This window comes from Schistocerca gregaria, chromosome 1 (genome assembly GCF_023897955.1).
Source record: "Schistocerca gregaria isolate iqSchGreg1 chromosome 1, iqSchGreg1.2, whole genome shotgun sequence".
Classification (NCBI taxonomy): Eukaryota; Metazoa; Arthropoda; class Insecta; order Orthoptera; family Acrididae; genus Schistocerca; species Schistocerca gregaria.
Window position 1 is genome coordinate 308,363,508 of NC_064920.1, and position 14,466 is coordinate 308,377,973.

A 14,466-nucleotide genomic window follows, 5' to 3' on the forward strand; every position below is an offset into this window, starting at 1 on the left:
GTTTAATAAGTCATGCTTGCAAAATACCGACTTCAGTAATTTACAGAAGAATGTAAAAATGGGTGGGCTTCTGAGAAATGGACATGTGTGGTAATACTGACTCCGCAATTTATCTTAGAAGATAGGTCAAAGAAGGAAAACAATCTGTGCTGCATTTGTAGATTTTTTGACAGTATTGACTTCAATACACTCTTTGAAATTCTGGAGGTAGCAAGGATAAAATACAGGGAGTGAAAGGTTATTTACAATTTACACAGGTTCCAGGCTGTAGGTATAAGAGTAGAAACACATGAAAGAGAAGCGGTAACTGAGAAGGGAGTGCAACACAGTGGTAATCTGTCCCTTATGTTGTTCAGTCTGTACATTGAACAAGAAGTAAAGGAAAAATTTGGAGACAGAATTAAAATGGATAACGACCTGAAAATACATTATGAAATGAACTTCAGTAAAGGTAAAACAAGGCTAATATAATGTAGCCAAATTAAAAGAGGTAATAGAGAAGGAATTAGATTAGGAACTGAGACACTAAAAGTAGTAGATAAGTTTTGCTGTTTGAGCAGCAATAACTAATGATGGTGAAAGTGCATGGGGTATAATATGTAGACTGGCAGGAAAAGCATTTTTGAAAAAAGAGTAATTTGTTAACATCAAATGTAACCTATAAGTAGAAACCTGGACGCTAATATTTAGAAAAGGATAGATTGCTACTCACCTTATAGTGGAGATGTTAAGTCGGAGATAGGCGCAGTGAATGACTGTCAAGCAAGTAAGCTGTTGGCCAAAAGGCCTTCTTCCAAATTAGGCAACATACATATGCAGACTAACGCAAATGCAACTCACACACACGATGACTGTCAACAACGAGAGACAGTGGTCATGAGTATGTGAGTTGCATTTGCATCAGTTCATATATATATATATATGTGTGTGTGTGTGTGTGTGTGTGTGTGGGTGTGGGTGTGTCCGTGTCTGTGTTTTTGTCATTACTCCATCGTGGATTTTCCATTGTGTAAATCTGGGTGTTAGGAACTCTTTTCTAAAGGTATTTGTCCAGAGTGTATCCCTAGTGTGGAAGTGAAACTTGGAAAAGAAGCAATTCTGACAAGAAAAGAGTAGGAGCTCATGGAATGTGGTGCTACAGAAGAATGTTGAAGATTCGATGGCTGTATTGAGTATCTAATAAGGAGGTTCTGACTTGAATTGGGGAGAAAAGAAATTTATGGTACAACTTATCTAAAAGAAGGAATTGGTTGTGGGATACATACTGTGACGTGAAGGAACCATCAGTTTGGTAATGGAGGGAAGTATGGGAGGTAAAAATTGAAGAGGAAGACCAAGGGAGAAATACAGTAAATAGGTTCAAATGGATGTAGGTTGTAGTAGTTATTCTGAGATGTGGAGGGTTGCATAAGATATACACCCCCAAAAACATATGTTTTTCATATTAGGTGTGTTGTGCTGCCACCTACTGCCAGTTACTCCATATCAGTGACCTCAGTAGTCATTAGACATTGTGAGAGAGCAGAATGGGGTACTCTGTGGGACTTTCGGACTTCGAACATGGTCAGGTGACTAGTTGTCACTTGTGTCATATTTCTGTATACAAGATTTCCACACTCTTAAACATCCCTAGGTCCACCATTTCTGATGTGATAGTGAAGTGGAAACATGAAGGGAGATGTACAGCACGAAAGCATATAGGGTGACCTTGTCTGTTGACTGACAGAGACCACTGACAGTTGAAGAGGGTCATAATGTGTAATAGGCAGACAGCTCTCCAGACCATCACACAGCAATTCCAATCTGCATCAGGATCCACTGCAACTACTATGACAGTTAGGCAGGAGGTCAGAAAACTGGGATTTCATGGTCGAGCGCCTGCTCATAAGCCACACATCACACCAGTGAATACCAAACGATGCCTCGCTTGGTGTAAGTAATGTAAACATTGGACAATTGAACAGTGTAAAAATGATGTGTGGAGTGATGAATCACAGTGCACAATGTGGCGATTTCGATGGCAGGGTATGGGTATGGCGAATGCCTGGTGAACATCATCTGCCAGCATGTGTTGTGCCAACAGTAAAATTTGGAGGCGGTGGTGTTATGGTGTGCTTGTGTTTTTCATGGAGGGGGCTTGAACCCCTTGTTGTTTTGTGTGGCACTATCACAGCACAGGTGTACATTGATGTATTAATCACCTTCTTACTTCCCACTGTTGAAGAGCAATGCGGGGATGGCGATTGCATCTTTCAACATTATCGAGAACCTGTTCACAATGCATTGCCTGTCTTGGAATGGTTACATGACAATAACATCCCTCCAGTGGACTGGCATGTACAGAGTACTGACCTGAATCCTATAAAATACATTTGGGATGTTTTGTAATGCCGACTTCATGTCAGGCCTTAACGACCAACATCAATACCTCTCGTCAGTGCAGCACTCCCTGAAGAATGGGCTGCTATTCCCAAAGAAACCTTCCAGCACCTGATTGAAAGTATGCCTGCAGGAGTGGAAGCTGTCATCAAGGATAAGTGTGGGCCAACACCGTATTGAATTCCAGCATTGCTGATGGAGGGCACCACGAACTTGTAAGTCATTTCTGCCAGGTGTCTAGATGCTTCCGATCACATAGTGTATTAACATAGAGAAGTGCATCAAAACAGTCTTCAGACTGAAAACCATGATAACAACATTTCACATGTTAACATAAAAGACCTTATGTATGTTGTGCTTAATTTTCAAGGGATTGATCAGAGATGGGAAATATAATGCTTATTGACTGGCCTGCTTAGATTCCTTACCTTAAACTGATTAAAGATTTATACGTTATTTAGGAATAGCAACTACTTACGATGCATCAAAAACCTATCTTGATTGTGGCTCTCATAGAGAATGAACTTCTTGTCGATATATACCCACTTTCATCATAAAGTTTGAGACCATCCGAACTAGAATTATTTGATCGTGAAGCAAATCATTACATCGATATTTCAAGGAATACTGGTCTCTCTCTCTCTCTCTCTCTCTCTCTCTCTCTCTCACACACACACACACACACACACACACACACACACACACACACACATGATATTTGCAATTGTCTATAATTATGTATAATATAATACTGTGAAAGGCCATAGTTACTGTGAGGAACAGTGAAAAAAGTAAAACATACGTACCATGAGGTAGATTTTCAAATTATATTTGAAAATTTGAGATCTATGCTTCTCATTTTTATTGGTATCTTCATTGAAAAATTAATCTACAAAGCAGTACATATATTTTTGTACTGTGGATAAGGAAGTTATACCGAAGTTCTTTTCCATGTGGCGTTCACTCATCAAGTGTGCAGTATATCTCCGAGAGTAGAGGCTGTCAGAAAAGTAAAGAATGGGGTAACTTCATACCGTGTGGCAATATATGAAGCAAACCTTTAAGATACCTACAATTAGAGATCAGAATGGATATTCAGATAATTGTTATCACATGAGGCACTAATTGATTCCAACACTATGTCATTGTAACTTCTGAATTCTCCTTGTGTTTGGTGAGAACACAAGTTGATCACTTCCTGTCATGTGTGCCTGCATTGCAGTTGCTTTCATACCCCATTATCTCCTGTGGTGTAATATATGTATGTGACAAAACAAGCTATATGCTGAATGAGAAACTGATTTTTGTGAGCAATGATCTTAGCGATTGAGATATCCATATGTACCTCACAGTACACCTCACATTTTCACACCATCAGTACATTTCAGATATTTTCCAGACCCCACAAAGTTTCATCTGAGTACATTATTGGACCAGCACCTTTGGAGAAAGTATATGGTGGAGGATGGCTTAGTTGTATCTTAATGGGTATTTTGAGGATGAAATTTTCACCTTTTAATATAATATAAGTTGTAATGAAACTTCCAAGCTTAGTCAGTGTCTGCCTTATCCTTTCTTCCAGAGGTGATAATCTAGAAACATATACAGTGGAATGTCTGTGTAGTGCGAAAAGTTGGAGAGAGGCACTTGTGAATTGAAACTTTGAGCAGGGCTGTTTTTTGTGCAGGACTAGGTCAGTCAGTAAAACATTGCTTACCAAAGGAAAATGTATGTGTTGGAGTTCCATGTCTAGCAGACACTTTTAATCTCTCAAGAAGTCTGTAACGGAGTAGATTTTCTGCATGTCAAAGATTCATACATGTTTTAAGGTATCATCAACAAGTTGAACAACTATGTGGTATATTGCATTTTGAGAACTATTTTGTACACATACTGTTTGTTATTTACTCTCTTGATTGTTGATGTGTATTTATTCTCATTTTATTTCAGGCAGAGTGTGAAAATTTGAGGGCTCAGTTGGCTACTGTTACAGAAAAGTACAATGCTTTAGCATTGCGTCATATACAGTACAAAGCTAAGCGTAAAGCTCAAATAGATGAATTAAGGTAACATGAAATAAAATTCTATATGTCAATAGTAAAAGTATTCTAACAACTTCCCATTACAGTTTCATCAGTGAAATATTCATTTTTAAACTTTGTACTTGTGATGCACTGTGTTATTTATGTGTCTATTTACATCATGAAAGAATGTTGTTACTGAACTTCAAGTAGTTAATATTTTCACTATGCACTACCTAAATGTAATTGTTTATTCATTTATATAACAGAAGGAAACATCCCACGTGGGAAAAATATATCTAAAAACAAAGATGATGTGACGTACCAAACAAAAGTGCTGGCAGGTCGATAGACACACAAACAAACACAAGCATACACACAAAATTCAAGCTTTCACAACCAATGGTTGCTTCTTCAGGAAAGAGGGAAGGAAAGGGAAAGACGAAAGGATGTGGGTTTTAAGGGAGAGGGTAAGGAGTCATTCCAATCCCGAAAGCGGAAAGACTTACCTTAGGGGGAAAAAAGGACAGGTATACACACACACACACACACACACACACACACACACAGAGAGAGAGAGAGAGAGAGAGAGAGAGAGAGAGAGAGAGAGAGAGAGAGAGAGAGACGAGTGATGAGTTGAGGTTGGAGAGGAAATTCTGGAGGGAGTTCTTCTTCACTGGGAGTCCAGATCATGAAGATGTCATCAATAAATCTATACCAAACATTGGGTTGGCAGGCCTGGGTAACCAAGAAGGCTTCATGAATAGGTTGGCGTATGAGGGGGCCATCCTGCTACCCATGGCTGTTCCCTTTAATTGTTGGTACGTCTGGCCTTCAAAAGTGAAGGCCCAAAGTTTGGTACAGATTTATTGCTGACATCTTCATGATCTGAACTCCCAGTGAAGAAGAACTCCAGAATTTCCTCTCCAACCTCAACTCGTTTGGTTCCATCAGATTCACCTGGTCCTACTCCAAATCCCATGCCACTTTCCTTGACGTTGACCTCCTGTCCAATGGACAGCTTCACACGTCCGTCCACATCAAACCCACAAACAATCAACAGTACCTCCATTATGACAGCTGCCACCCATTCCACATCAAACAGTCCCGTCCCTACAGCCTAGGTCTTCGTGGCAAACGAATCTGCTCCAGTCCGGAACCCTGAACCATTACACCAACAACCTGAAAACAGCTTTCGCATCCTGCAACTACCCTCCCGACCTGGTACAGAAGCAAATAACCAGAGCCACTTCCTCATCCCCTCAAACCCAGAACCTCCCACAGAAGAACCACAAAAGTGCCCAACTTGTGACAGGATACTTTCCGGGACTGGATCAGACTCTGAATGTGGCTCACGAGCAGGGATACAACTTCCTCAAATCCTGCCCTGAAATGAGATCCATCCTTCATGAAATCCTCCCCACTCCACCAAGAGTGTTTTTCCGCCGTCCACCTAACCTTCATAACCTCTTAGTTCATCCCTATGAAATCCCCAAACCACCTTCCCTAACCTCTGGCTCCTACCCTTGTAACCGCCCCCGGTGTAAAACCTGTCCCATGCACCCTCCCACCACCACCTACTCCAGTCCGGTAACCCGGAAGGTGTACACGATCAAAGGCAGAGCCATGTGTGAAAGCATCCACGTGATTTACCAACTGACCTGCCTACACTGTGACGCTTTCTATGTGGGAATGACCAGCAACAAACTGTCCATTCGCATGAATGGACACAGGCAGACAGTGTTTGTTGGTAATGAGGATCACCCTGTGGCTAAACATGCTTTGGTGCGTGGCCTGCACATCTGGGCACAGTGTAATACCGTCCGGGTTATCTGGATACTTCCCACTAACACCAACCTGTCAGAACTCCGGAGATGGGAACTTGCCCCTCAGTATATCCTCTCTTCTCGTTATCTGCCAGGCCTCAATCTCCGCTAATTTCAAGTTGCCGCCGCTCATACCTCACGTGTCTTTCAACAACATCTTTGCCTCTGTACTTCCGCCTCGACTGACATCTCTGCCCAAACTCTTTGCCTTTACAAATGTCTGCTTGTGTCTGTGTATGTGCGGATGGATGTGTGTGTGTGTGTGTGTGTGTGTGTGTGTGTGTGTGTGCGCGCGCACTAGTGTATACCTGCCCTTTTTTCCCCCTAAGGTAAGTCTTTCTGCTCCCGGGATTGGAATGGCTCCTTACCCTCTCCCTTAAAACCCACATTCTTTCGTCTTTCCCTCTCCTTCTTTCTTTCCTGAAGAAGCAACCGTTGGTTGCGAAAGCTTGAATTTTGTGTGTATGCTTGTGTTTGTTTGTGTGTCTATCGACCTGCCAGCGCTTTTGTTTGGTAAGTCACATCACCTTTGTTTTTAGATATGTTTATTTATTTATTTATTTATTTATTTCCATCGTAGAGACAGTTGGGTTGAATTCATTAAATGGAAAACCATATGAGTTCTGACATGATTGTCGATTTGGATGTGGTTTCTGCATTGATCACTGATATCACTGCTGTTCATTTAATTCAGTCCACATGTATCCCTTGTGGCAGAGTGAGCCATTATTTTCTCCATTTCTTCCAGTCCCTCCATGGAGTTATTCCCACATTCTGTGTGGGAGTTTCTCTGGTAATCTAAGAGACTAGTAGGAGCTTCATGTAAATGTGGTTATCCTGACAGAAGCATTGATCAAGGAATATTTATTTTAGCCATTATATAAATTATGTGTGCATTTGACTGCAGTAAATGTTAATATGTTTTGGTATCTCTGAGCAAAACATATAGGTCCTGATATCTTTCTTTAATCTGCTAACTTATGGAGGACATCTAAGATTCTTTAAATTTTATCTGATTATTTTTTTTTTTTTTTTACCAATACAACTGACTGATAAAAAGTATGGTTAAATAATTAAAAGAAATCCCCATTTTCATTAGTATTAGAACTGCTGTTAGTTTATGTGCACAAAGACCTTATTAAATTTACTGTGGATACTTTTCATCTTTTATAAGTGAGTGTCACTATGTGGCACTATCCACTGGTCTGAATTAATGTCTGTGGATAGAACATCATGATCAGGGACATTATTTTCTAGTTCTAATTACTAAGTCCTCCCTCTTTAATCTTATAACAATGAAATCAAAGACATACCTGTACATCAGGTGCTATTCTTGCTGGTGTTAAATTGATATTTGTATAATCATAGCAGGCTAATATAACCTGTACCAGTGTAACATAACCCAAGATGCTTTACATTATAGTTTTAAGAGATTTTATTCACATCTCATATTATTAAAATGTGTTTTCCTTTATCAGAAGTTCATCCAGCTGACATTGCCATTATTCTGATGAGATAATACACCAAGACAGTGATAAAAGTGTAGTGGTAGCATGGTATCCAAAAGCATAATATTCAGCCTTGAACATTATTATGGTACCATTATGTACATAGCTGTGAATATGTACATAAGAGATCCATTGAAGCTTAGCTGTAAAGATTCTACAGTATGTAGTTGGATAGAAAACTTAACACCACAAATTATTTTGTAAATATAATGTAATTAGCTAGATAAAAAATCTACACACTAAGTGGTGGCAGAACACACACATAGAAGGCTATAATTCTACAAGCTTTCAAAGCCAATGGCTCCTCCTTCCAACAGAAGGATTGAAGAGGAAGGAAGAGGAGTGAAGGAAAAATACTGGAGAGTTGTAGGAGAAGGGGTAGATTTTGAAAAAGTCTCCTCTGACCTGCAGTTCTGGGTGACTTTTCTGAAATCTATACCTCTTGATTGCTTTTCCTTCACCCCTCTTCCTTCTTCTTCAACTCTTCGGTTGGGAGAAGGGCCACTGGATCCAAAAGTTTGCATAACTACAACCTTCTTTTGTATGGATGTTCTGCTGCAGCTTGATGAGTAGATTTTTTATCCATCCAATTAAATTATACTGTCAAAAATTATTTTGTAAGTAATTTAATGCAGTGGACAAACTAAAACAATGCATACTGATGTACACTGTACATAGCTATTTTTCAACATATGCACTACATCTCTCAATACATATTTCACCAATGAATTTAATCTGGACACAACTGTCATGACCTTGACAGCGTACTGGATCATGCACTTGAGGCACTGTTCATACAAGGTCAAGACTGCATAATCATCAGTGGAACATTTTCCAGATGAATTGTGCAGCCTTGGATTGAATGGATGCCTACCATTGGGCAGTGCATTGTTTTAAAGCAGTTATACATTTGCTGCTTCAGACACTTGTTATAAAGAACTATGAACCATTTGGATGAAATTTCACTTTACAAGTACATATACATAATCTTATGCTAATACTACTTAGTAAAATCATCTTGAAGTTCTAGAAATATAAGGTAATAAAAACTCTATGAACTGTTGACAGCATTCTCCCTTTATACTGATAAGTGATGACTTCCTGACTGCTATATTGCTGCTGACACTATTGTTATACAGCTGTTTATGACATCATTGGTACCTAGACCCTAACCATACATAGATCAGTGTATTTGATCTGCACCTTCTTCAACCTCCTTATGACTGGGTACCATTTCATACTCATCTGAGTGTCAACTTCTTCCCCATCTCTAAACCACAGAGCTGCAGAAATTCAACCTTCTTGTTCCTCGGTAATATTCCTCTCACTTTTCATTTCTGAAATTCCATGAGATGTCTACAAGCTCATTTTCTCAACACGGGTCGTTCAGTTCTTGTAACTGGTATTTGTCATGTTGTTGTTGTGGTCTTCAGTCCTGAGACTGGTTTGATGCAGCTCTCCATGCTACTCTATCTTGTGCAAGCTTCTTCATCTCCCAGTACCTACTGCAACCTACATCCTTCTGAATCTGCTTAGTGTAGTCATCTCTTGGTCTCCCTCTACGATTTTTACCCTCCACGCTGCCCTCCAGTACTAAATTGGCTATCCCTTGATGCCTTAGAACATGTCCTACCAACCAATACCTTCTTCTAGTCAAGTTGTGCCACAAACTTCTCTTCTCCCCCATCCTATTCAATACTTCCTCATTAGTTATGTGATCTACCCATCTAATCTTCTGCATTCTTCTGTAGCACCACATTTCGAAAGCTTCTATTCTCTTCTTGTCCAAACTATTTATCATCCATGTTTCACTTCCATACATGGCTACACTCCATACAAATACTTTCAGAAATGACTTCCTGACACTTAAATCTATACTCGATGTTAATAAATTTATCTTCTTCAGAAACACTTTCCTTGCCATTGCCAGTCTACATTTTATATCCTCTCTACTTTGACCATCATCAGTTATTTTGCTCCTCAAATAGCAAAACTCCTTTACTACTTTAAGTGTCTCATTTCCTAATCTAATTCCCTCAGCATCACCCGACTTAACTCGACTACATTCCATTATCCTTGTTTTGCTTTTGTTGATGTTCATCTTATATCCTCCTTTCAAGACACTGTCCTTTCCGTTCAACTGCTCTTCCAGGTCCTTAGCTGTCTCTGACAGAATTACGATGTCATCGGCGAACCTCAACATTTTTATTTCTTCGCCATGGATTTTAATACCTACTCCGAATCTTTCTTTCGTTTCCTTCACTGCGTGCTCAATATACAGATTGAATAACATCAGGGAGAGGCTACAACCCTGTCTCACTCCCTTCCCAACCACTGCTTCCCTTTCATGTCCGTCGACTCTTACAACTGCCATCTGGTTTCTGTACAAATTTTAAATAGCCTTTCGCTCCCTGTATTTTACCCCTGCTACCTTGAGAATTTGAAAGAGAGTATTCCAGTCAACATTGTCAAAAGCTTTCTCTAAGTCTACAAATGCTAGAAACGTAGGTTTGCCCTTCCTTGATCTAGCTTCTAAGGTAAGTCGTAGGGACAGTATTGCCTCGCGTGTTCCAACATTTCTACGGAATCCAAACTGATCTTCCTCGAGGTCGGCTTCTACTAGTTTTTTCATTCGTCTGTAAAGAATTCGCAATAGTATTTTGCAGCTGTGACTTATTGAACTGATAGTTCGGTAATTTTCACATCTGTCAACACCTGTTTTCTTTGGGATTGGAATTATTATATTCTTCTTGACGTCTGAGGGTATTTCACCTGTTTCATACATCTTGCTCATCAGATGGTAGAGTTTCATCAGTACTAGCTCTTCCAAGGCCGTCAGTAGTTCCAATGGAATGTTGTCTACTCCGGGGGCCTTCTTTCGACTCAGGTCTTTCAGTGCTCTGTCAAACTCTTCACACAGTATCGTATCTCCCATTTCGTCTTCATCTACATTCTCTTCCATTTCCATTATATTGTCCTCAAGTACATCACCCTTGTAGCCCTCATATAGATCCTCTATATACTCCTTCCACCTTTCTGGTTTCCCTTCTTTGCTTAGAACTGGGTTTCCATCTGAGCTCTTGATGTTCATACAAGTGGTTCTCTTATCTCCAAAGGTCTTCTTTAATTTTCCTGTAGGCAGTATCTACCTTACCCCTAGTGAGATAAGCCTCTACATCCTTACATTTGTCCTCTAGCCATCCCTGCTTAGCCATTTTGCACTTCCTATCGATCTCATTTTTGAGACGTCTGTATTCCTTTTTGCCTGCTTCATTTACTCCATTTTTATATTTTCTCCTTTCATCAATTAAATTCAATATTTCTTCTGTTACCCAAGGATTTCTACTAGCCCACGTCTTTTTACCTACTTGAACATCTGCTGCCTTCACTACTTCATCCCTCAAAGCTACCCATTCTTCTTCCACCGTATTTATTTCCCCCATTCCTGTCAATTGCTCCCTTACGCTCTGCCTGAAACTCTGTACAACCTCTGGTTCTTTCAGTTTATCCAGGTCCCATCTCCTTAAATTCCCACCTTTTTGCTGTTTCTTTAGTTTTAATCTACAGGTCATAACCAATAGATTGTGGTCAGAGTCCACATTTGCCTCTGGAAATGTCTTACAATTTAAAACCTGGTTACTAAATCTCTGTCTTACCATTATATAATCTATCTGAAACCTGTCAGTATGTTCAGGCTTCTTCCATGTATACAGCCTTCTTTTATGATTCTTGAACCAAGTGTTGGCTATGATTAAGTTGTGCCCTGTGCAAAATTCTACCAGGCCGCTTCCTCTTTCATTTCTTTGCCCCAGTCCATATTCACCTACTACGTTTCCTTCTCTCCCTTTTCCTACTACTGAATTCCAGTCTCCCATGACTATTAAATTTTTGTCACCCTTCACTATATGAATAATTTCTTTTATTTGATGATACATTTCTTCAATTTCTTCGTCATCTGCAGAGCTAGTTGGTATATTAACTTGTACTACTGTAGTAGGTGTGGCCTTCGTATCTATCTTGGCCACAATTATGTGTTCACTATGCTGTTTGTAGTAGCTTACCCGCATTCCTATTTTCCTATTCATTATTAAACCTACCCCTATTTGATTTTGTGTTTATAACCCTGTAGTCACGTGACCAAAAGTCTTGTTCCTCCTGCCACCGAACTTCACTAATTCCCACTATATCTAACTTTAACCTATCCATTTCCCTTTTTAAATTTTCTAACCTACCTGCCCGATTATGGGATCTGACATTCCACGCTCCGATTCGTAGAATGCCAGTTTTCTTTCTCCTGATAATGACATCCTCTTGAGTAGTCCGTGCCCGGAGATCCAAATGGAGGACTATTTTACCTCCGGAATATTTTACCCAAGAGGACGCCATCATCATTTAATCATACAGTAAAGCTGCATGCCCTTGGGAAAAATTACGGCTGTAGTTTCCCCTTGCTTTCAGCCGTTCACAGTACCAGCACAGCAAGGCCGTTTTGGTTATTGTTACAAGACCAGATTAGTCAATCAGACTGTTGCCCCTGCAACTACTGAAAAGGCTGCTGCCCGTCTTCAGGAACCACATGTTTGTCTGGCCTCTCAACAGATACCCCTCCGTTGTGGTTGTACCTACGGTACGGCTATCTGTACCGCTGAGGCACGCAAGCCTTCCCACCAACAGCAAGGTCCATGGTTCATGGGGGGAGGGGTATTTGTCATCTAATATAATATTGCTACTTTTTGTTCCTCAGTGTCTAATGTTTTGACAACACGAGAAGTGGTGCGAAACTGGATTGCATTCACAATTCACACCTCACTCTCATCAGCTGACGTACGTGATGTGTGTAGCCGATCTTCTTCGCTGGGTAATTAGCTACATCAATCTCCCAAAAGCTTCATCTCTAAAGACTATTGCTGGTTATAGGAATTTATTTGACTGTTTATCCACTCTTAAAATAACTGGGTACTCGCAGAATAGTTTCAGTTGCCTAAATATGTCTGCTTGTGTCTGTGTATGTGCGGATGGATGTGTGTGCGTGTGTGTGTGTGCGCGAGTGTACACCTGTCCTTTTTTTCCCCCTAAGGGAAGTCTTTCCGCTCCCGGGATTGGAATGACTCCTTACCCTCTCCCTTAAAACCCACATCCTTTCGTCTTTCCCTCTCCTTCCTGAAGAAGCAACCATCGGTTGCGAAAGCTAGTAATTCTGTGTGTGTGTTTGTGTGTTTTGTTCATGTGCCTGTCTGCCGGCGCTTTCCCGCTTGGTAAGTCTTGGAATCTTTGTTTTTAATATATTTTTCCCATGTGTAAGTTTCTTTGCTGCAGGAACTAAGTGTGAATTCATAAACTTTTCCAGCAGATATGGGTTATTCTAAATATTGTTGTGCAAATAGACAAATGAGTACCTTATTAATTTTAGTGTTTCTCTTTTAAATGAGCCTTGTGTAAACTGTGACCATATGTAAATACACACATCAAAAAAAGTTTTGCATCAGCTCGGTTCCAGAAGTTCTGAAACCTGTACAGAAAATTGGAATAGAGATCAACATAAACAGCATTTCTGTCCTTTTTATTGCTCAAGAAAACCACACATTGCATGTTGTACCACCATACAGCGAGACCTTCCGAAGTGGTGGTCCAGATTGCTGTACACACTAGTACCTCTAATACCCAGTAGCGTGTCCTCTTGCATTGATGCCTACCTAATTCGTCGTGGCTTACTATCCACAAGTTCATCAAGGCAGTATTGGTCCAGATCTTCCCTCTCCTCAATGACCGTTCGACATAGATCCCTTAGAGTGATTGGTGGGTCATGTCATCCATAAACAGTCCCTTTCAGTCTATCCCAGGCATGTTCAATAGGTTTCATGTCTGGAGAACAAGCTGGCCACTCTAGTTGAGTGATGTCATTATCCTGAAGGAAGTCATTCACAAGATGTGCATGATGGGAGCATGAATTGTTGTCCATGAATGTTAATGCTTCACCAATATACTGCCAGTATGGTTGTACTATCAGTCAGAAGATGGCTTTCATGTATCATACAGTCATTACAGCACCTTCCATTACATTACCACCAGCAGTGTACGTCGTCATCACATAATGCCATCCTGAAACAGCAGGAAACCTCCACCTTGCTGCACTCGCTAGACATTGTGTCTAAGGTGTTCAGCCTGGCTGGGTTGCCTCCAAACACGTCTCCGACGATTGTCTGGTTGAAGGCATATGCGACACTCATCAGTGAAGAGAATGTGATGCCAATACTGAGCGGTCCATTCGGCGTGTTGTTGGGCTCATCTGTACTGTTTTGCATGGTGCACGAAAAGCATTATTCAACATGGTGGCATTGCTGTCAGGTTTCCTCCGAGCCATAATCTGTAAGTAGCGGTCATCCACTGCAGTAGTAAGCCTTGGGTGGCCTGAGCAAGGCATGTCATTGACAGTTCCAGTCTATCTGAATCTCCTACATGTCCAGACAACATTGCTTTGGCTCACTCTAAGACGCCTGGACACTTCCCTTGTTGAGAGCCCTTCCTGGCACAAAGTAACTGCGATATTGATCATTTAGGCATGGCTGAACTACAGATAACATGAGCCATGTACCTCCTTCCTGGTGGAAGGACAGAATAATGATTCATTTTCACACATGAAATTTATCTGCTCCTTTTGTGGGAGGTCCATTTCCATATGTGATTTATCTGTAGGGATCAAGAAAGAAAATTTGATTCTCATATTACCTTACT

At 40.5% G+C, this 14,466-nt stretch overlaps 1 protein-coding gene across 3 annotated transcripts in view; it reads left to right on the forward strand.

Moving 5' to 3' along the window:
• LOC126343024 (MAP7 domain-containing protein 1-like) overlaps positions 1–14,466 on the forward strand; it is a 255,278-nt gene that overhangs the window by 219,939 nt on the left and 20,873 nt on the right. For all 3 annotated transcript variants that reach the window (XM_050001905.1, XM_050001907.1, XM_050001906.1), the window contains one exon: positions 4,330–4,445. In XM_050001905.1, the coding sequence (XP_049857862.1) occupies positions 4,330–4,445 (116 nt within the window). The remainder of the gene's footprint in view (positions 1–4,329; positions 4,446–14,466) is intronic.